The following is a 24,166-nucleotide window of genomic DNA, read 5'->3' as shown; positions in this document are numbered from 1 at the left end:
ATTTTTTTATTCTACAGAACACTAAACATACAAAGTTAATGATTTTGTTACTGATTACAATTAATTGATTAACTCAAGTAAGAATTTTGGTTTATTTTTAGAAAGGTTAATAGCTGTTTTAAAATATTATTTCTGGTCCTCAGTATGGTTTTATATTTAGAGATGGCTTGAAATTCATATTTCTTGCACTTTAAAAGTAACTACAATAAAACAGATGAAAACTTGTGAGGTCCTCTAGTCTGCTGGGCAGTAAACTATTATATCATCATGGATCTAGTGATATGATACATATTTAAATTTACTATTAGTATCTTTTCAGTGCATTTACAGTAACGTTTTTCCTCCCACAGCAACAAAACTCCAAAAGTCTGTTCATTCAGAACTCTAGTTATCTTGTACATTTGGATAACTATCACTTATAATTTTTATTTTTCAAAATGCATGACTATATGCCCACGTCTCAGCAACGTATCTGAACTCTACTAAAAACATCAAGGCCCGGCATGGCCAAGCTCGTTAAGGCGTGAGACTCGTAATCTGAGGGTCGCGGGGTCACATCCCTGTTGCGCCAAGCATGCTCGCCCTTTCAGCCGTTGGGGCATTATAATGTGACGGTCAATCCCACTATTCGTTGGTAAAAGAGTAGCCCAAGAGTTGGCGGTGGGTGGTGATGACTAGCTGCCTTCCCTCTAGTCTTACACTGCTAAATTAGGGACGGCTAGCACAGATAGCCCTCGAGTAGCTTTGTGCGAAATTCAAAAACAAACAAACAAAAAACAAAAACATCAAGATGAATCAGTGAATTTAAAGCTTATACTATTATTATTAATAGTTCAATTCTTGTAATGGGCACAATGCAAATAGACCTTTGCACAGCTGTATACTTAAAGAAAATGAAAACATATGGAAAAAAAAAATCAATCCAACTATTGTGTGATGTTTAATTATAAATTGTTTTGGTTTCTGAGCAGCAAAGTTTCACTAAAGTGTGTTTGTTTCTGACTGTGTTTTAACTGAATCACTACCTAATTCTGTTTTTGTTTTTTTCAGCCATCTTACAGCACAGAAGAACTTAATCAAGAAATGGCCAACCTGGAAGGCTTAATGAAAGACTTGAACGCTATTACTGCAATGGAATTTGAGTGCTCATCGTAAAAGATTTTAAATTTAGGGAACTAAAGATAGCACAGTGATTGTTAGAAAACGATTTTTCTGAACAGCAGCACTACATAATAATTGTACAGTGAACTGTGCCATCAGTAGAAAAGTCACAGAATTCCTGTGACATTAGAATAAAGTGTCAAAAAATAAGAAAGTGGAATGTACAAAGTTCATTGGCAGACTTTTTTCAATTTTTGGCCAATCATATTCATGGACAATTTTTTCTGTTCCTTATGCTCTGTGTGACTCGATCACAATGTGCCAAAATTTCATCACTTATCATATTAGCTTATCAAATGCTGTCTGTCATTTCATTTTTGGTTCATGCACTTGTAAAATTAACATAGCCATTAAAGGTTTCTGAAGTGTTGAAATGACCAATGCATGAAATCCTGCCAATTTTTACTTTTAGTGTTTTGTTATGAATCTCACACCAACAGTTTTAAGGTTAAAAACATTTATTCTGATTTTTTAAAACAAAAAGGAGTAACTGTGAATTGTACTCAAGACTGGAACAGGATGTGTAACCAGAAGTTCTTGTTATCTCCCTGACAGTTAAAACCGAAGTGACTCCATCTTACTGTCACAATGTTTTTTTTGCTGCTAAAGTCTTTGTCAGAAAAACTGTATGTGTGTACAGTTTGATCAAAGCTGCAGATATTTCATGTGATCACATGGCAATATATTGGGTTGAGGAATAATTCGTGAGCGTTTTTTCAAGTTAAAAAATATATTCATAAATGAAACGCTTTCGTAAAATATTTCATGTCATTTGGTAGATAATTTTTTGCTCTAATAGATGGTGTGTTTGATTTTCATATGTCTTTAATTTTTGCTTTCATTTTCAGCTCATTAAATGGAATGTCAAGTGGACAAAATCGCGCATTTTCGACACCATCTGCTTTTCGCATTTAATTTCTTGCAATTTCGTTTAAAACAATGCATACTATATACCTAGGTATTACATGAAATAAAGTATCATAATAAATGTTTTGGATGTAATGTGTTCATGCATTGAAGTATTGTATAGTCTTGCATGTAATGCTTGAATGAAATTATTTAAAAATGCTCACGAATTATTCCTCAACGTAATACATCATAGGATAATATTCATTTGTATAGTACACATCAGCTAAAAAGACTACAGTCTGTATATCGTAGGGGGTATTTCTTTATTATGTTTTTGTGCTGTTAAAAAGTACATACTTAATGGTGAAGAATTCTTTGTGCCATTAGTACTATGCAGTGAATGTAAATATTGTTACAAAAAAAAAAATATATACATATAAATGTGTGTTGTTTTACATCATTTTGTGTATATACAGCCTATTCTGAGCTTAGCGTATTTTCAAAATCATTTACGTTTGATTTGTACGTGATTACAGCTCATGAAAAAATAATGAAGCAGATGCTTATTATGTTACCATGTCTTTGTGGTATTATTTTATGTTTTATGGACTAAGTTGGTTTTAAATGTTTTGTTTCTTCAAGCAACAAATTTAAAATACTACCTTGCTGACAAATAATTGAGCTATTAAATTACAAAAAACAACACTAGGTGGAGTGAAAATATGAATCACGTTCAACATCACTGGTCTGGTCTGATTGGTTTTAGAATTGGTTTAGTTAATATGGTTTTTCAACAGTTGCTTTAACATTTAGGTTCATTTGAATATTTTTTTTCAGGTGAAAAAGATGAATGTGATTGAAAACAATGTGAAACAAACACATTGAAAACTGAAGAAAACCATATTATATAAAACCAAATTATTAACTGGATGCTCGTATGAGTTTATGTTTAGAACAGGAAAGTATTTTGTGCTTTGTAATAAATAACAGCTTTTTAGTCCAAATTTAAAAGTTTTATTTGATCTTGAAACCTAATTCTGGAATATGAAAGGAATTTGTAACTTAACGTTGTTGTATGTACATCATGTTGAAAAACAAAAACACGACACAAGTTAAATCTTACTTTAAAGGCTATCATTTATTTTTTAAATAGTCAATTTTAGACAAAGGTTTTGATTTGAAATTAAATTATTCATGGTTGCAAAATTTTTTATGCACCTAAATAAATATGATTCCTCCAAAACAAAGTTTAGAATAAGAAATTAACAGGATTACATACAAGATGAATACAATGCTTTCACCTAAAACATTTATACAAATGAATTATTCAATCTAAAATTGAAAAAAAAAGTTTGTAATTTCTGAATTGAACCTTGCACCATGTGTTATAGTGCATTGACTGGCTGGCACTGATAGTGACCAGTTTTGTTTGATTTAATTTATAATTTTGTATTATATCACAAAAATATTCAATAAGTATTGTAATAAGAACAGATTAAGGAAAAAGGAAATAATACTAACTAGTAGAATAGTTTTATTTTCCAGTGAAGAAATCAAGTTGTCTTTAGATAAACTTTGACATCAGTTGTGTAAAGAAATAATAAAAGTATGTTCTATTATGCATACAAAATTAGACACTATTTACAACACTGTACTTTTGTTTTGTTTTGCAACAGTTTGAAATTTGAGAACACTTTAAAAGTTTTTTTTTAATGTTGTCTTTCTTTATGTTCCAATGTAAGATCAAAATCAATAATTAGTACTCTTTATAGGTTAAGTTGTTTGTTTGCTTTAAATACTGTGTGCAGTACAAGCTAATAAACTATTTTAATAAAGTTATTATTAACAAATAACCAAATTGAGTTTTTGTGATATAACACTGTTTTATATTAACATTAAACATAGTGCATTGAACAGATTCACAACTTCAATTCATCACAAACGGGGAGAGAAGAGAACATTCACAGGATAAGTATTTTAGAATTTAGGGGCAAAATGTACAATAAAAAAATTATCATCAAGATGAAGCCAGAACTTCGACTTATACCTCACAAATACTGAAGTGTTTTGGTGTTCAGGAGGCAAATACCCCAGAAGTTGTAGAATTTGTTCCTACTTTCTTGATAGGAAACTAACCCTAAATGTTGTCTAGTTCAGTCAAAAGCTTGTTAATGTGTAGTGAAATTTTAAAAAAAAAACCATTTGCCCACATTAAATTTTAGGGAGCAGCTGCCCCTCGCATCCATGAAGTGCACCTGTGATCTGTAGTGGACTGAACATGACATACTGCTTAGCATTAAGAGCAGCTTGTAGGCAGCTAACATTGCAGAATAATTACTCTACTTTTGGTCAATAATTTTAAATTGATTTATTGATGTAAAAAGTGTGCTATTGCTGTTGTTAATTAAATACCACAAAATATATGTGAATAAACTAGTTAATTTTAATTGTTCCTGCCCTGGCACTGAATACAGTGACACTTTGATTACAAAAAAGAAAAAAAAAACACATGCCATGTAAACTTACGATGCATAAACTTTAATTTATGGCAAATTTATTCTATAAATGGTTGCATGTAAAAGAAAAAAAAAGAACTTTAAGTATGTTTTAATGGAGTATTATAAGTTGGATATTTATGAGTGTAGCATAATAAGAAACACAAAACTTAAATCTCAGAGACAATCCTCTATGAGAGATCTAACTGAGTTTTTCCCCCTTAGATTTCAGACTTACAAATCTGGTTACCAGAATTCACCATAAATATTTGATATATCAATAGTGAATGCATAAATTCAAACTGTAACATAATTCCTTTTCAGTTTGTTAAGAACAGTCACATGTAAGAATGGTTTTACACTTACCCACATTAAAACCAACATTGTGACTGGCGCAGCTAGTTGTATTCGTTCTTTTGTTGGCTTGCTGTAGAAAAATGACATGAAAGCAGTGATGGATCAAAAGCCAGCATATAAACAGAACTGAAATACTTTCCCATTCATGCTATTTTGGAAAATAACTACAATATATACCAACTGGAATCATTCTATTTCACGATGATGAGAAACGCTTGAAGGAAAAATGTATTCTCAAGACGGCTGCTATGGATACTCAAACATTAATTAAAATAAAGTATAGACATGAAGATGACATAAGAAAGTCAAAATGTTGTGTATTATTTTAATGAAAGGAGTTTTTAATACTCGTACCAGTCATCTTGACAACACGATTCCATTTAACTTTCTAACTGATTCTAACTACCAAGAAGATCACACGAAAAGTGACCCCCACCCTCAGTGGTATGTCTGTAGACTTACAACACTATAATCAAAGTTTCAGTGCTCATGGTGGGCAGAGCACACATAGCTCACTGTGTAGGTTTGTGCTTAATTACAAATATGTTACAAATCATCATCATCATCTCACACACCTTGAAGATGATGAATAGAAACCATAAAAGGAAAAAGGTGCAAAAGAATATTATTTGTAGAATGTATGACTTGCCAGAGACCCACAACACTGATGAAGAGTCCGTCTTTGATAACGTGCTTGTAATGCTCTGTTTGTTTGTTTTGTTATTCATATTCATCACCTGGCAGTAGTTTAGGGACAGCTGGTTAACTGTCCATATCTACTACTTCCACCTCCACATAAAAATGGGGTGGAAACAGGAGGATAGAGTTCTGTTGCCATAGTTCTTGTCTTCGCCACCTATACTCTAAGTCAATATTCTTTGGCTGAAAAACAGCAAGCAAAAATCAGCAGTGCCAGTTGCAATCTGTACAAAACACATGCAACTGTAGAGACTTAGAACAAGATTGTGTCAATGCACCTGACATATAGTGTTTATAGTCAATACTATTAAATGAATAAATATATCAAAACAATATACATAAAGACGTGTTGATTTGATCTACCACTGTATACCAAAGGCTTTGTCTTTTTAATATTCTGTCATTAACATGTTTGGCCCAACATGGCCAGGTAGGTTAAGGCGTTCGACTCATAATCTGAGGATCGCAGGTGCGAATTCCCGTCACAACAAACGTGGTCGCCCTTTCAGCCGTGGGGGCATTATAAGTGACGGTGAATCTCACTATTTGTTGGTAAAAGAGTTGGCGGTGGGTGGTGATGACTAGCTGCTTTCCCTCTAGTCTTACACTGCTAAAATAATGACGGCTAGCGTAGATAGCCCTCGTGTAGCTTTGCGCGAAATTCAAAACAAACCAATTGTCCAATTGTAAAGAAATATATAGGCACTGTTTTTGACGACTGTATAGAATACAAAAAATACGTATTTCATTTTCTAGCTTCTTGAAATATTCGATGGTCCGTTGTTTATGTTGTGGAAATAGCTTGTGTACACATGACTTATGTTGCCTTTCCAGACGGAGATCACTGCTGTTCATCATGCGTACTGTTGCGTGAAGTAAACAGATGGCTATTGTAACCGAACATTGTGTTGATGGATTCTCACCTAATACATGATGCTGGATTTTGCTGACTACGGCTGGCGTACATTTTATTAGTCTCTTTGCAGATGGTTCTAGTGGCCCAGTTTAACCCATATTATTTTGTATTCATATACTATTAACTAAAATAAATGCATCCATTAAGGAAATTCTAAATCTCTGATATAGAGCCATTGTTATTATCTTAGTGTATGAATATTTTCGTCAAAAAAATAATATTATATGCCATTCCAAAAGAAATTCATTTTCGGTGGCATCACATTATCTACGCAACACCAAGTAATATCATAATGTGCTTCTGAGACATGCCATTTCACAGCGACTTTATATTAGGTTATGTTTGTCACAGGTATTTGTTGATATATACTTTTCAAAACAAGAAACGCAAAAGGGATATTTTTGTTATTTTAAAGAGAAATATATGTAATAACGTTACAAGCTCAGAGTATGTGATGATACACGTGTTAAGGCACTGATTGTCAGACCAAAATGACAATAAAAGTTGTGCACTTTGAAAACGGAGGAAAGCATCGGATTTTTCGCCAAAACGCATGCGTGTCCAATAACTTTGTTTGAGAGATCTGCATGTTCTGCAAGTGCAACATGTGCAAAATTCCCATAAAAGTGACGGATTCTCGGTTTCCATAGCTCAGTGTTAAGCCACCGACACGCAATACAGTTACGCCAAGACTGACTGAAGCACAACGCAACAACGCCATTGGTCGCTGGAAGCAGGCGAATCTCGATCAGATGTTGCCAGAGCTGTGAATGTCCACCCAAGCACCATCACAAGCCTATGGAATCGTCACCAACAACATGGATCAACTCGTGACCGTCCACGATTTGGCAGACCTCGTGTGACCACGCCCGCACAAGATCGTAACATCCGGTTATGTCACCTTCAAGGATAGGACCACCACTGCGACATCTACTGCCTCAACCATACCAGGGCTGCGTAGGATTTCCGATCAGACGGTACCCAACCGTCTACGAGATGCAGGAATCCGGCCTCGATGTCCAGTCAGAGGCGTCATCCTCACCCAGCAACATCGTCAAGCACGGCTGCAGTGGACTCGGGCACATCGGGTATGGCCTCATCGATGATGGAGGCATGTTTGATTCAGCGATGAATCACATTTTATGCTTCGTAAGCAGGATGGAAGGACCCGTGTTTATCGTCGCCGAGGTGAACGTTTTGTAGCAAACTGTGTGCAGGATGTTGACAGATTTGGTGGTGGCAGCGTCATGATGTGGGCTGCCATCGCCTACAATTCCAGAACAGACCTTTTGCACATTCGAGGGAATCTTACGGCTCAATGATACGTCGACGAGATTCTTAGGCCCCATGTACAATCCATCATGGTGAACGTCAACGACGTTTTTCAACATAATAACGCCCGTCCTCACACAGCCCGACTCACTACTGTCTTCTTGAGACACCACAACATCAAAGTTCTTCCCTGGCCCTCCAGATCATCAGATTTAAACCCCATCGAACATCTTCGGGACGAGTTGGATCGACGTCTGCAACGGCGACAACCTCAACCGCAGACTCTACCTCAGCTTGCAGCAGCTTTGCAGGCTGAGTGGACAGCCATTCCACAGGATGTGATTCGTCATCTCATCGCTTCCATGGGCAGGAGATGCCAAGCAGTTATTGATACTCACGGGGGGCATACTCGTTATTGACGTTGAGTGACGTTAAACTTCACCTAGTGAGCGTGGACTTCGCCTTTGCAGACTTTGGATGTTCAGCAGTGAATGTGCAAAGTTTCACACATGTCATACAGAACTACCCGGAATAAACTTGTTAACAATTTGTCTCATATTTTGTCTTTTGCGTTTCTTTCTTTGAAGAGTATACTTGACCAAAGTTCCTTTAATATAACGTGATAAACCATCCATAACTTATATTATCAATGTACAAGCTGGTTTGATTTCGTTCAGCGCAAAGCTACATATTGGTCTATCTGTGCTCTACCAATCACGAGTATCGAAACCTTATTTTTGGTACCGTAAGCCGGCTAACTTATAGCTGAGCCACTGGAGAGTAAGAAATACTACAAGCGGGTATAGCATACGGAAAATAAAAACGGAGCATTTAAACTTAGCTATATTTGTTTAAAGCGACAACCATTTACCTTCGATTTATACAATTGAAAGGCTTATAACAAAAAAGTGGAATATTACAACTAAACAATTTAACTGATATATAATTTAGGCTCTGAGATTCTTCAATTTACGAGGATTATTGAACTTCGGGTGCGAATTTATTTTATGATTCTAAAACGTTTTAGGCTTACTTAATGTGGTTTTATATAAAGAATTACTTAAAACTAAAGAAACACATTGATAACAAGAAAAACCTTATATACAAATGATACGATTAATAATTAATATAAAAAGCTTAATTTGTAATTTGACATTATTACAATTTGTTTGCTTTAAGGCTCGCCATGTGGCGTGTTCGTCATATCGAGTTGGAAAATACAGTTTGATATGTGTGTTTGATGTGAATGGCTTATTCGTTGTAAACATGGCATTGAAAGGTATGTTGTTAATGAGAATAAACATAAACCGTTGTATTTGGTGGTGTTTTTAATCACTAAACATAAAATTGAGCAATTAGGTGGTTTACACTAACTAGAGTAAACGTATCTGTAGTATGGAATAATACACTGTTATTTATTTAAATAGTAATACAGTTTAACGACAGGTGACACTAGGTGTTTTAATTTATTTCGTTAACTTAGTAATTTTCGTTATTGTGGTATGCTTTATGAAGGCATTGATTAACATTCTTTGTTATATATTCCACTAGTAGAACATTTTGTTATACGGGAAAATTGTTTTTTTCTACATTATGATATGTATATTATTTATTGAGATTATTTTGTTTTAAACATCACCTTTACAGAAGCTATCACTAGAGGGTGGCAAGTTCTAACAAACACCATCATATTAAGGCGGGAAATTAATTCATCTGAGTATTCGTGTTGTAAAGAAGCGGTTCCTTCCAAAGCTAAAATGATTTTGAAATTTTCAAAATTATCTTCAAATGCACAAACTCCGACTAAAGGTTCGGCTCATGCTGCAGGCTTTGATTTGTATAGGTAGGTTTATTATGAAATATCTTTATTTAAAAATTATTTTCTTAACAACTGTCAAATTTTTGAAACTTGTAGCAGGCTTTTCAAGTTCAAGAGAAAATTTGGGATCCTGTACAATTGGTTCTGTTTTCCTCCTTTTTCTCGACTGTGTTTTTAAAGTTTTTATTTACGTTTTTTTCATTAACTAAAGCTAAAAGTAAGAACTATTTCTAATTACTAGTGCCAAAGTTAGTTCCTAGTTAGAAGTCACTTTCACTTCTTACATTTTTAGCTCTGTCCGCTTCGCAATGTTGGAATATAATTTACTTAACTTATTTAATAGACAATTTAACTTTACTGACAGTTAAGCTATAAAACATACAAAATACATAATTATTGTAGTATGATGAAACCCAGCCTAATTTCTTATAATCTTTTCAGAATTATATTTATTTTACGTTTTTCAAAGTTGTGATTTATGAAGAATTCCATTGGTATTAATATAGGTGTATCTCCACTTTTTTCCATAAAATATTTAATGTATTGGCGATTGACCAGGAAATTCTTTCTTTGTGTTATTTCATGTAAAATAAATAATGCTATAAATTACTGTTCTTGCAGTGCCTACGAATATCTAATCCCTCCAGCAAGTAAGGCTGTTGTAATGACCGATATCCAGATAGCTGTGCCAGAAGGATGCTATGGACGAATAGGTAGTTTAACTTTTCCATTTCTTAAGTTAGCTTTTTAAATCGTTGTTGTACAATGTAATTAAGTTATTTTGGAAAAATAAGTATAACACCAAAACTGGTGTTGTCCATCTGAATAAGGCAACATCAAAGCAGACAACATGTATCTTAATTGTAACCTATTCCTTGCTTATTAAACAATGTTTGTTCTAGAGCTTTCATCTAAGCAAACTATACTAACAACTAACACAAATTATACAACTTTTAAGTTCCGTGTTGGGTTCGAGTTGTTACAATTTTCATAGAAATAATTTTCTGTTGTGCCCGAGTTTTGGGACCTTTAGCTTGAACTAGCACTGTTTAGACTGATGTTCTTTCAACCGGAAATGTTCTAATAATTTCGAGGTATTTCCATACTTGGTGATTTCACAGTGCAAGTTGTAACTTTGTACAGGAATATATTTCACATTCATTTATTTCAACAAACATAGCAGACTCGCTAAATGTATATTTATAAAAATATTTAATATTATATACCATATTTTTTTTTTGTGTATTGTCAAGTGCTCACTGATTGTTTTTGTAAGAAAGTGATCAGAATTACTTGTGACCCCATAAATCTACAGTCTTAGTTGTTCATGGCTTTCTGGTTGGACAGTTCTACACTTGGAACTTTATTTTTGTAATTGCTATCACTACAGTAGTAAGTTGAAATATTTAAGTTTTCAGAGTTTCATAAACTTTTTACTCATTGTAATACATGTTATCCTTGATGACAATGATTGTTACTAGTTTATGTCATAGGTGCATTATAACAATAGTGGTTAAATTAATTCAAACAAGAGTTTTTGGTGGTGTTAATTACTTGCCTTACATGTTGTATGTCATTCGAAAATTAGGGACAGTTATGTGCAGCTAACCCTTGTGTAGTGTTACACAGAAGTAATTAGCAGACTTCGTTGTCTAAGGTTATTGTACTTCCATATTAGTTTTTTTGTCTACAGCATGAGGGTTGTGGGTTTGAGTCCCTGTCACACTAAACGTGCTCGCCCTTTCAGCTGTGGGGTGATGTAAAGTGAAGGTCAATCCCACTATTAGTTGGTAAGAGAGTAAGCCAAGAGTTGGTGGTGGGTGGTGATGACTAGCTGCCTTCCCTCTAGTCTTACTCTGCTAAATTAGGGATGGCTAGCACAGATAGCCTTATTAACTTTGGGAGAAGTTAAAAAACAAACGAACAATTGATGAATAGAGTAAATCAGCTTATATTAAGCCTAAAGCTAGTCTGTTTGTTATTATTTTTTACCCTTTCAATCCAAATATTTAAGAAGCCAGTTTTGTTTCTTTGTACAGTAGTTCAGGTTTGGAGTTTTCATAAGCTGTTTTGTATATCACGTGTTCACTGACATAAACAGTTTTAACTCCAAGAGCTAACTAATACATTAAAAGTATTTGTCAGTATATGGAGTATGAACAACAACTGTTAGGGTTACTTTCAACTTGACAGAAATATATTGCAGAACTTACGTAACAAGTAGGAAAACATTCTTTTCCAACATAATCAAAAAGGTGACAAACTGTTAAGGCATAAGATTATATTTGTGTTGAATCATGAGGTTTTATTGTTTCTGTTTAAGTTAGGGTCTGGGTTTATACTTTTATATATTTTAAGAATATAATAAAGTGGCACTAAATATTTTTGAATTTATAACTGTAACATCTGTTGTTGTTTTTGTACAGCACCACGGTCTGGACTGGCAGCAAAATACTTTATTGATGTTGGAGGTGAGAGAACAGTGCTTATGTTTTTAGATACCCGTGTGTATGTCGACTTACCGTGAATCAGCCATTAGAACACCGTGCTATGAAACAGCATGATACAATGTCCTTAATGGTTTTCTAATTATACATTTTATAATTAAGTGTCCAGTTTTAAGATAGTGCAAAAAATGTTTTGTCAAGACTCTTAAGATTATTTTCATTTGATCAAAACTTGGTACATTATAAAAGAATAACTTGAGGGCCTTTTGCCAAGAGAAGAACATTTAAACTATTACTAAATTCTCCTATCAGGTAATTAAATAATTTTGTCCTGACAAATTTGTTGAGGTATAATTGGTTCTTGTGATGTGAAAAACCAATTCAGTGTTATTTTGTGTCAGAGTTTGGTTACATTTGTTATCAAATTTTGACGTACTTTGTTATTAATAAATGTTTCATTAATGAGCAGTTTTAAATTTTCCATTTCTTTACTTGGGTCAGTAGAGAAATACTATTTTTTTTTTTTTTGCTACAAGTTAAGCTTATGGAAAGTAAGTGAGGGCCTTTTTTATTTTTTTAGCTGGTGTCATCGATTATGACTATAGAGGAAATGTTGGTGTTGTGCTATTTAACTTTGGAGACAAAGAATTCAAAGGTACGTATTAATACATGATGCTTTCCTTAACCCTGATGTTAGGTTATGGTGTTAACTTGAAGTGTTCTTGGCAGGGAATAGATGAATAACAAATTTCGTAGTTTTTGTTTGTGAGTTACCATTTTTACTCTACCTTGTTTTGAAGTTGTAGGAAAACCGAAGTGCTTCACTCAGTTGTGCATCTTGTGACACGACTTCTAAGAATGTTTACTTTGTGAAGACTCTAAACAATGTTATATATTATCTCTGTTACTGGATTATGATTTTTATAAAAATTAATATATATATATTCCAGTAAACAAAGGTGATAGGATTGCTCAACTGATATGCGAAAAAATCATCTACCCTGATCTGAAAGAATTGCAGGTAAGAACGGATTATCATTGTTGTCTGTTGGTTAAAAATCTTCATGTTACACTACACTATTATGCTTTGGTAATTTAACATGTCGCTCAGGAGCAATTGTTAAATAATAAAAGTAACTTCAATACTCGAGGAGGGTTATTTTGGATGTATTTTTTTAAAACTGGTTTTTGATTGTTAATTGATAAAATTTTAAGTGAAATACAAGATCCTGAAGCCTCCATAGTAGTTAGTGTTAAGGTCTTCTTGCTGGGAATATGTTCAGTGTGTGTCAGTGAAGCCACATTCTAAACATCATTAATTAAATAATTACAAACCATTTTGTTTTTGCTATTACCTTGTTATGTTTAGTTTTTAAATGAGGTATGAATAATTTCACCTGTGATTCAGTAAGGAAGATTGAAGTATCACTGTAGTCAGCAGTAGGATGAGCAGACAGGAACAGTTTGAAAGCAGCTACATGTATAATATACTTGCTGCATTTTATCTACCAGAGTGGTTCTGAATGTGCCGTTTAGAGACTTCTGTACTACTTGTGTTTGGCTGTCAAGTTTGTGATACAATAGAAAATATCAGTCACCTTACCACTTCACTCCATAGCTAAAAGAGCACGGAAAATGTTTTATTTTAGCCAATAAAAATGTCCAGAAACTTTCATTTCAAATTGAGAAAAACCAAGTTGAGTAGTTTCGTTATATTTTCAACAAAAACGTTCCCTCCACTGGCTCACGAGTCACCTGTTAATAAACTGTTTCCTAATGGACATTAAGTTGTCCATTTTTACTTTTAGGATGTGGTTCTTAGTTTGTTTTTCTTTTTTTTTTTTTACTGTTTTCTTTTTCAGTTTATAGAATAGTGACCAATTAAAGAACTGTTTAAAAGTGTTAATTTGTTTTTAACATGAAGATTTGAAATACTTGTTGAGTGGTATTTGTATTCATCAAACTTACCATGGAGAGTTGCACTATCTTCAACGTTCTCTCTGTTGTTAAGTTTTACCTTAGTTATAGACACAAGTACCTGTTATTTATATAGTTTTTACTCTGTACCTTCCATGGATATTACTTTATCTTCGAACGTGATTAACTTATATTAAAGATAGCCTAATTTGAAAACTTTATCAGGTGCTTAAAAACAAATATTCTACATCTCAGTGTGGTCTGAAAGATGAATTTTTATTTTACGACGTAGTAATACATTAATGGATTCTGTTTTATAAGACATAGCAAGATTTGTTTTAATTGAACTATATATTTAGGTTGTAGCTGCAAGTGATTGACTTGTATTTGTAACAGTAAGTAACAAAATCAATAATTTTGTTTCTTGTATCTCATTTTTAACATACTTGATAGACTACAGTCAAATATCCTGAAAGGATATAAAGTTCAAGTAATATCCTACAAGTTTATAATGTGTTAAATAACCCAAACAGAGATATAGATTTCTTGTATTTATATATATTGACTTTGACAAGTAGTAATGGCAAGTTTGATGTTTCAACAATCTGATTAAAGTAATGCAACAATAGTTAAGTATTTACGCCATCTATTGTTTGCAATGTTAACTAAGTATCAGTGTGTGCTCTGTTCTTCAAGATTACAAAATTTAAAATATATTCTTTACTTAGTTTAAGAAAAAATATTCAAGAAATATAACTGAAGCCTTTACATAAATTGGATATTTCTTGAACGTTATGAGACAAGCAAGAGCATCCATCCCCAGTTATGAGAAGAGTTAATTTAATCTATCAGTCCAGATTATTTAATGGACTTTAAAAGGGTTAATTGTGTTTCATTTGGAGCCAAAAGTGAGCTACTTGTATGATCCACTATGAAAATTAATTGGTGAGCATTTCACTTATGCTAAGAGCGGTTTAACAATAACGTGTGTTAAATCTACGATTTTATTTTAAAGTTACATCATATTTTAAAACCTAAATTATAGTGTGGTTAATTCCTAATAGTTTAGTGCAGAATATCTTACTTGTTAAATAAAATTTGATATCCACATAAATTGCGTTTGTTTTTATATCATTTTAAAATTTAATGTTGAGTTTTGCCTGTGTGTACAGTTTTGTGAAACAGGAGACAGACAACTGTTTGGACAGACACCACAATTCACGATATATATATATGCAAGGTTTTTAAACATATGATTAGTTGCTTTTGAGTATGAATAGTTTTTAGATTTAAATTAATTTTGTTATTTCTAGACTCTTGGTGATACTGAAAGAGGAGATGGTGGCTTTGGATCTTCAGGAAGAAACTGATTTTGGGGTCAGTCTTTGCTGGTGACCTTGGTTAAAGGACACTAAACACGACCAATCCTGTAACACATGACTTAAACACAAGAAACAAGTTTCAGAAATTCACTTGACATACTTGTTTATGTAATAATAGTTTAAAGAAGTCTCTTTAACCTGTGTATAAATTCTACATATACCATCAAAAGGGTTAGATAAAGATGACTTTGTTTTATTTCATGATGCATTCAGAGTTGGAAAATATGGATATCATAGTGTGCATTTGTTTTGGAACTCAGTTTTAATACTTAGTTTTATCTGTTAGAGTAAAGTAAATCACTGAAGAACAAATGTTAAAGTCTACATTAAAAAAAAAAAACGTGTTATATCAGTGTTAAGACACTATTTTAACTTGAAAATTAAATAGCAAATTTAAGTTGGTATTATCCAGTCAACTGTTTTGAGTGTTCAAATAAAGCACTTGTGTAATATGCCAAACATTAGTAACCCGTGTAAAGAATCTAATTTCATGCAGCAATAGCTTTAAGTACAGTTACAAGAGATGGTGAGATGTGTCATCGTAATCTTAATGTAATAGGCACTTTTCAAATGGACCTCATTATTTATGAACATTTAACATACTTTTAGAATTTTTCAGCTTTGTTACAGTAAAGCATTTCTATCTTGGGTTAATATTTTAAGAGCAGAATTTAAAATTGTATTTTCTTTGGCCTTATGCACATATTACACTTGTTTTTCTGTATAATAATTTACCTTTGCTACATGTTTACATACAGAAAATTGCAACTGTGTAGTTTTTTTGTTTCATAGCTGTGGTCTGTCATAATTTTTGTAAAGGATTCCGTATAATGTGTAATTTTTATTTTCATGTTATAACACTCAAAGTTAATATTCAAGACTTGTTATTATCCAGTAGAATATTTGCTGTGTTTGTATTTTTGGTACATACATTTTAAAGTGTGTTTGAATTACTTTGCATAAGTTATCTAGATGTGTGTGTTAGGGTTAAAGTCTCTGTACTTGTGTGTATTTGAATTACTTTGCATAAGTTATCTAGATGTGTGTGTTAGGGTTAAAGTCTTTGCACTTGTGTGTATTTGAATTACTTTGCATAAGTTACCTAGATATGTGTGTTAGGGTTAAAGTCTCTGCACTTGTATATGTTTGGTTTTAATATTTTAAACTATAAAATTCTCATTGCACTACTGTTTTCAAATGCTTTCATTAAATGGATGAGTTAAATAAGGATAGTTCCCCAAATAAAATGGTAGAAGTTAAGGTAGTTTCAAATTTCCTGTACATTTAGTTTGATAATAAATATAGAACTTCGTGTGTGTGAACATTTATTTTTCACGAGAACTAGTGCTCTTTTTGATGTGACTTTACTGATTTAGGTACTTCATACTGTTATAAACAAACATGTTTACAAAATTGAACAATATTTTGAATAATGGAACTAATTTTCCAGATTCTGGTTGTTTCCCGTGTGTCCTAACGTTCCTTTAAAAGTGAATTGTTAAATTTGATTAGAAACAACTGAAACATTGTAATCTAAGAGACAACTTCATCACATGTTGAATACCAAGTTTTAATCACAATTTACTTTCCTACATCCACAGAAAACTTGACGTTACAAGTTAAATGCAAAACAAAAAGCAACTTCGACTAAACACTACAGTATGTTATCACAAACGCTCAATCATTGCTACATGAAAACATCCATTGAAAAACTAGTAGTTGATAGTATGTAATATGCCACTAATTTTTTTTTGTCAATGTAAAGTTTAAGCTAATTTCAAATTGCTTAAAACAGTTTAAGTAAAGAGAGGTATTTATTTTAGGAATGTTTTAGACGTGTCTTTTACATTCAAATACATATAAAATACACACAATGATTTAGAAGTTTTCATACTTCTGGAGAAAAGGAAACTGCTATGGAAATCTTTCAAAATAGATAATTGCTATTATATGTAAAATAGTATACAAGAGAGTCCATACATGAGAAAACGAAATTATTTGCTGTTATTACTTTTCGTAGAATTTCTAATAAAAAATCTTAATTTGTATAGTCAGCAATATCTATTTGAAGACTTGAGGCTTTTCAGGGCTAATGGGCAAGTTTGTTTTTTATAGTACTAATGTAATTAGAAGGCGCATTTTTTAAATTTTATTTTATAATTCCTCCTTAGAATTTATTAAGGAAAAACAAGCTGAACTTTTTAAACTGGTTAATAGTTGTATTGAAGCCAATTCGTTTTATTCTGTGATCCCACTGTTCTCTGCTACAAAACCCGCCACGTGAAAACCATGTTGTGATTCCAATCTACTACTCGCAAACCTGTATGTTGGATAACTTTGTCGCGTTCATCGAGGATGTCAAAACCTGATTTTAACGTTATAAACCCACCAGGGTTTTTTTGTGTTGATATATTTGTTTAACGGTTTCAAGTTCGGTGAATCTCTTAATTTGAATGTTTTTTTTTTAGTGGACTCCCTACGAAGTTGTTAAAGTGTTAACATACCGGAAGTAAAGATTACATTTCGGTTTTAAGATGTGTAATTAGTCTTACATTTTATTTCTTACGTTTTTGGAGTACTTTTTTTGTATACAGTAAAGTTAATCGTATATATACATAATTGTGTTTTTCTTACATGGAAAGTCTTGGACTATAAACCATGCCTAGAAAAAGGAAATGAACTTCTTGTTCACTTTGTGGATCGGCGTTGGAAGCATTGCGTTAATATTAAAGCTACCACTAACAAGTAAATACTGTAGGTGCTACACAGCTACATGAAGCGTGCAAGTCCTATAACGTGGCTAATTTATATAATTCATAAATATATATGTATATATACACATTCAACAGAACATTTGAAACGTCCTTTCAAGGGGTACAAATACTAGCTTCTATTTATAATGATCTTCTGAAAGCTAGGAGTCATGCTCAAAGTAAGATATAGTGTTAAAGGCCACTTCTTCATGTGTACTAATGGTTCCAACATTCTGAAAGTTTACCGATATCTGGGAAGATGGAATCACGGAAGGTTGTTCCATCCCTCCACGTTGTTTTTCACGTTCTTAAATTAACAGCTACACCTTCCAGTGGTTTCCGATTTTGTTTCTTCTGCTCTTTCCAGTTTAAGTTTCTCCGTCTCTTCAAATCTGCTAGCCTAAGAAAAAAATGTGTGTATTTATGTTCCATTTGACTCTGTATTCAAGGCAAAACAATCGGTACTCGTACAATTAAAATAACCAAAAAACACGTTTTTACAGTGTTTACACGGAAAGACGATAATAAATGTTTCGCAAACCATTATAAAGTTAGATTCTGCTTATTCTAATTTGTCCGTTATAGCATATAGTAACGTGCTGGTGATAAGTATTTTTTCTTTTGTTGCTTAATACAATAAAAAGGGTTTAATTCTGTAGTTGAATTCCTTTATTTTTAGGTGTCAGTCTAAATAAAAACCATGGAATTGTTTGTTTCGTTCTGAAATAGACCAATATTACTTATGGGTAACGCACCCACTTATAACTTATAAAAACAATTTTCTTATAGGTATTAAAGGTTTTCGTAACAGTTGTAAAATATAACTGAATGGCAGGTATCTGAAAAATTGATACAGAGCCACTTAGTAATATTAACTGATATTTTCTGTCTAATCAATAAAAGAAGTGGCTGCACCATAAACTTGTGTAAAGTGTGCAACGAACACATTTATCGAAGTTCTGTCTCGGTATAATTTTGAAATGCACTCACTGTCTTAGTGGAAATAATCAAATAAATGCATAATATTACGGTAAAGTTCTAATGATTTCCGTAACGTTACCTATTAATGTGTCAACATAAATTATGCTATCTATATATATATAATTATTAATATTTTCCCCTCCTTAACTTCAGTTTTATGTTATCATAAGGTGAATAACTAAAAGCAAGATATAATTCACAACAGCGTTAAAAAAATCAGAACCATTCAATAAATCACGACTGAAAAGATACGAAAAAGAAATACAGGGTGTTCGGAAAGTCACTGTGCAGTTTTGTCTGATAATAAATATATAAGTGCACAGTGAGTTTCTGAACACCCTGTATTAAAACAGCTTTCAAAAATCTGATCTGTAGTTGAGTTGTTGTCCCTCTTTTATTTTATCAGAATTTATGTGTAATAAGCTATAAATATCGTAAAGAAAAAATATATTGTAACTGACAGGCCACACATTTAAGTGTGTGCGATATAAGCCACATTTGGCTTCTAGAAGTACAGTAGACGCATCATTAAAGGTCAAACGACAATTTTGGTAACTTGAAAACAAACGCATGTGATCATATAACTTGTATACCTTATATAAACATTAGTTATGTAATTATAAATGTTAACGAAATATGTATTGCATAAAAATGTATAAACAACCAAACTTTAGAATTATTCATAAATCGTTTTTATTGATAAGTGCAAAGCTACGCGATGGGATTCGAAATCCGACTTTTAACACTATAAGCTTTCTGACCTGCCGCTGGGCAACTGGAGAGTTCTATGAATTATAATAAAGTGGTATAAACCAGCACGTTACATAGAAGTAACAATGTTCAAAGTATAAACCGGTACATTACGTAAAGTAGCAATATTTCATTGAGAATTTAAGGAAAATAATTCCATGGTTTATTTAGACTGACATCAGAAAATATGAACGTCAAGTACAGAATTGAAGCATTTACACGTGTATTACTTAAAAAAAAAAGATAGATTTGTTACCTGGTTACTGCGTGAAATAGTGAGATGAAATCTGTAATTTAAAAAAAAAAAGGCTTACCTTATTTTCGCGTTGTTCCCTGATAGCCCTTGCTAGTGTTAGGAAGGCACTATCAATGTTGATGTTTTGCTTACAGCTACACTCGAAAAAAGGGATTTCAAAATTGTCCGCCATCTAAAAAAAAGTCACCATGTCTTATGTGTTGTTGTATTTACTAAAATTAAACCGTAACATTTAACTGTTATTTTCCTACAATTTTCATTTTATTAAAATATTTTATGGCCACTTTGCTCAAAGGGACGCTGCGGCGCTAAAAAAGGCGGGAAACACTGACCTTGAGTAATATTAATATTTCATGTTATTTAAATATCACTGTTAATGAACATGCACATAATGTACTGGCAGAAAAATATGCAGTACAAATTAAATTTGTTTGTTTGTTATAGAGCATAGTCACATTCAATTATTTACTGTATACATCGCAGGGAATGGAACCTTGAATTTTTGTGTTGTATGTCCGTAGACTTAGCAGGTCTAGCATGGCAAGGTGATTAAGTCAGTCTTAATCCGAGGGTTGTGGGTTCGAATCCCCGCCACATCAAATATGCTTGCCCTTTCAGCCGTGAGGGCGTTATAATGTGATGGCCAGTCCCACTATTCGTTGGTATATAAATAGCCCAAGAGTTGGCGGTGGGTGGTGATGAACAGTTGTCTTCTCTTTAGTCTTACACTGCAAAATTAAGGACGGCTAGCGCAGATAGCCCTCGTGTAGCTTTGTGCGAAATTTAAAACCAAACAGAACCATAGACTTATCACTAGCTCTTCGAGGTGGGGAGACAAGTCGTAAGAAAAAATATTGACATACAGAAATAAGTAAATCGACGACCTTATTGACTAAAAACAAAAACACCTCTTAACGTATACATATACATCTGAAGAACAAACAACGTTATGAACTTTTTTTTTTTTTTGCTACAACAGAGTTTTCGTAAATTTTCACTTTTTTAACTTAGCTAAGAAAATAAAAACATAGTGGACGAATCTAGGACCTTAATTATTGTAGGATATGTGCGTGTTTTTTTTCTCAATTTACAAAGCGAAAATAGTTTGTTTAAGCACATTTTCAACTTACAGTTTTATTATATAAATGACATTCAGATTTACTTCAGTAAGTAAAATGTGTTTAAAATCCAAATTATTTACTTTTTTATAATTATTTTATTATGTAAATAAAATGTATTAAATTAGACGTACAGTGTGAATTTGTGGGCTAGAAACAAAATACGCTTTTGTTTATTTTAAATCAAAACCACGCTAGGCTATCTGCTGTGCCCAACGCGGAGAATAAAGCCACAGATTTTAACATTGTAAATTCGTAGACTTACTGTTATCCCACAGGTGAATACACAGTCATGACGAGCGATAAGGAAACTTCAGTAGATAAACAATTCCTTTACGAAATCGAATTTGGCTTAACGAGTGCAAACAAGAGAAATGTGTAGGTAGTAAAATGCTTAAAATTTTGTTAACTTTATAACATACATTTTAACTTTGAAATTATCTTGACAATTTAAATATTAAACAGATACTCGAGCACTGAAAACAGTAAACACAAATTTACCTTCGCTACGTTGAATATTACTCATAATGACTGCGATATTTCGATGATAAAGTTAAACATAGTAGGCGTTTCTTCACTTTTATTTGAGAAGGTTGAAAATTTCTTGTTTACCAAAAATTTTGGAATATAACACGTCTTTCGTACAGAACAGGCTTTGGAATTAGGCGATTTTATTTCTGTGCTAACCATACACAATGTTAAAGTCATTCGCCTCCTTCAATATTTTTGGGTTTTCCGATGAAGATGGCGCTGGAGAATTCCTGAACTCATGTTTTCTATGCCATCCATGGTTTAAATATTCCCAAAGGTTCTCTTCCTTCCTTTTGTTATTGAGGTGACAAAATAATACGGGTGACATCTGCACCTTGGAAGAGTTGACCCAATTCGAAATATATATAGAATTTTTGTCATTCTCAAACTAATGCAGATTGTTACTACTATAGATATTTTATGGTCATATGAGGAAACAAATCAAATATTATTTTTATATCACATCACTTTCTAACGTTCCATTTATTTACTGAGGTCTGTTGACAGATTACTTTAGCGAATAGTGTAAATTTTAATATTTTGTTTTGTTATGGTTAATTGTGACAAATATTAATAAGTTACACCATTACTTTTCACCTGGCCCGGCATGGCCAAGAGTGTTAAGGCGTGCGACTCCTAATCTGAGGGTCGCGTTATAATGTTACGGTCAATCCCACTATTTGTTAGTGAAAGAGTAGTCCAAGAGTTGGCGGTGGGTGGTGATGACTATCTGGTTTCCCTCTAGTCTTACACTGCTAAATTAGGGACGGCTATCACAGATAGCCCTCTAGTAGCTTTGTGCGAAATTAAAAAACAAACAAACATACCTTTTCACCTCTTTCTTTCTCTACCTGTCGCAAATGTAGCGCATCACATTTGTTTCCAACCAGAATTTTTACTACATCGGGTGAAGCGTTCTGCAAGACGAAAATTGAAAAATATATTTGTATATGTATACTTTAGACACATTAATGTTTATCATTGTTTACTATCCTGGTTTAAAAACTGAATACAATATTATTTATGCATTAAATTTTGTTTGTTTGAAAGACTATTATACAAGAACAGATTGTAAACTGTAGTTAAAGTGTTTTTCAGTTTCTATTACCTTAACGCTTAAGCGTCAGGTGCTGACTATTGGTTTACGTTTTGATCTGGTCAGTTGGTGCAGGAATATTTGGATCTAAGGAGATCTCAGACCTGTTGTTTGGAATTAAAACTGCAAATGTTAACATTTACAGTGTATTTATTAAGGTGGTTTATTTCTGAATCGCTGTAAATATTTAAATATACAGATATACGTTTCTAGGATATACCAAAATATTATAAAATAAATAAAATTAGAGTGACCCATTAAACAAAATGTATAGAAATGTTTCTGTTAAAAAATACAATCAAATGACATTTTTTACAGTTCATTTTATATTTCTATCCATTTCAGAACTTATTGCTCAAAGTGTTATGTGGAAGACAGTACAAATTAGAAAAACAAATATTGTTAGATCGAGAAGTATTATTGAATCTGTCTTTGATCTATACTCTCTATTGATGACCATACTCTATCTGATCTATACTCTCTGTTGATGACCATACTCTATCTAATCTATACTCTCTGTTGATGAGCATACTCTATCTGATCTATATTCTCTGTTGGTGACCATACTCTATCTGATCTATACTCTCTGTTGATGACCACACTCTATCTGATCTATACTCTCTGCTGATGACCACACTTTATCTGATCTATACTCTCTGTTGGTGACCATACTCTATCTGATCTATACTCTCTGTTGATGACCATACTCTATCTGATCTATACTCTCTGTTGATGACCATACTCTCTCTGATCTATAATCTATACTCTCTGTTGATGACCATACTCTCTCTGATCTATACTCTCTGTTGATGAACACACTCTATCTGATCTATACTCTCTGTTGATGACCACACTCTCTCTGATCTATACTCTCTGTTGATGACCACACTTTATCTGATCTATACTCTCTGTTGGTGACCATACTCTATCTGATCTATACTCTCTGTTGATGACCATACTCTATCTGATCTATACTCTCTGTTGATGACCATACTCTCTCTGATCTATACTCTCTGTTGATGAACACACTCTATCTGATCTATACTCTCTGTTGATGACCACACTCTCTCTGATCTATACTCTCTGTTGATAACCATACTCTATCTGATTTATACTCTCTGTTGATGACCATACTCTCTCTGATTTATACTCTCTGTTGATGACCATACTCTATCTGATGTATATTCTCTGTTGATGACCACACTCTATCTGATCTATACTCTCTGTTGATGACCATACTCATCTGATCTATACTCTCTGTTGATGACCATACTCTATCTGATCTATACTCTCTGTTGATGACCATACTCTATCTGATCTATACTCTCTGTTGATGACCACACTCTATCTGATCTATATTCTCTGTT

The 24,166-nt window shown here is 32.9% G+C and overlaps 3 protein-coding genes across 8 annotated transcripts in view; 2 read left to right on the top strand and 1 right to left on the bottom strand.

Moving 5' to 3' along the window:
• The window catches only part of LOC143231863 (neogenin-like), a 130,717-nt gene extending 126,857 nt beyond the window's left edge, over positions 1 to 3,860 (top strand). For all 5 annotated transcript variants that reach the window (XM_076466604.1, XM_076466606.1, XM_076466603.1 and 2 more), the window contains exon 26: positions 1,051 to 3,860. In XM_076466604.1, the coding sequence (XP_076322719.1) occupies positions 1,051 to 1,155 (105 nt within the window). In that variant the 3' untranslated portion in view covers positions 1,156 to 3,860. The remainder of the gene's footprint in view (positions 1 to 1,050) is intronic.
• Positions 3,861 to 8,937: 5,077 nt separating this feature from the next.
• Positions 8,938 to 16,655, top strand: dUTPase (Deoxyuridine triphosphatase). The gene is made up of 7 exons (XM_076466593.1): positions 8,938 to 9,028; positions 9,397 to 9,592; positions 10,190 to 10,281; positions 11,995 to 12,039; positions 12,596 to 12,670; positions 12,966 to 13,036; positions 15,246 to 16,655. Exons 1-7 carry the CDS (start codon positions 9,016 to 9,018, stop codon positions 15,300 to 15,302), a joined length of 549 nt encoding a protein of 182 aa, XP_076322708.1. The 5' UTR covers positions 8,938 to 9,015; the 3' UTR covers positions 15,303 to 16,655.
• A 216-nt stretch (positions 16,656 to 16,871) lies between these two features.
• Positions 16,872 to 24,166, bottom strand: part of LOC143231856 (ras-related protein Rab-8A-like) — a 31,683-nt gene continuing 24,388 nt past the window's right edge. For both annotated transcript variants that reach the window (XM_076466592.1, XM_076466591.1), the window contains 3 exons: positions 22,531 to 22,620; positions 20,113 to 20,226; positions 16,872 to 18,467 (listed from right to left, as the gene is read on the bottom strand). In XM_076466592.1, coding sequence (XP_076322707.1) covers positions 18,381 to 18,467; positions 20,113 to 20,226; positions 22,531 to 22,620 — 291 coding nt within the window. In that variant the 3' untranslated portion in view covers positions 16,872 to 18,380. The remainder of the gene's footprint in view (positions 18,468 to 20,112; positions 20,227 to 22,530; positions 22,621 to 24,166) is intronic.

Source organism: Tachypleus tridentatus, chromosome 11, assembly GCF_004210375.1.
Source record: "Tachypleus tridentatus isolate NWPU-2018 chromosome 11, ASM421037v1, whole genome shotgun sequence".
Lineage (NCBI taxonomy): Eukaryota > Metazoa > Arthropoda > Merostomata > Xiphosura > Limulidae > Tachypleus > Tachypleus tridentatus.
Note: the sequence above shows the minus strand (reverse complement) of the source record. Positions and strands in the feature narration are given on the sequence as shown.

Coding starts and splice junctions, on each gene's coding strand:
- dUTPase (XM_076466593.1), top strand. Junction 10,282..11,994: donor AGGATGCTATGGACGAATAG/GTAGTTTAACTT, acceptor GTTTTTGTACAG/CACCACGGTCTGGACTGGCA. Junction 12,671..12,965: donor TGGAGACAAAGAATTCAAAG/GTACGTATTAAT, acceptor TATATATTCCAG/TAAACAAAGGTGATAGGATT.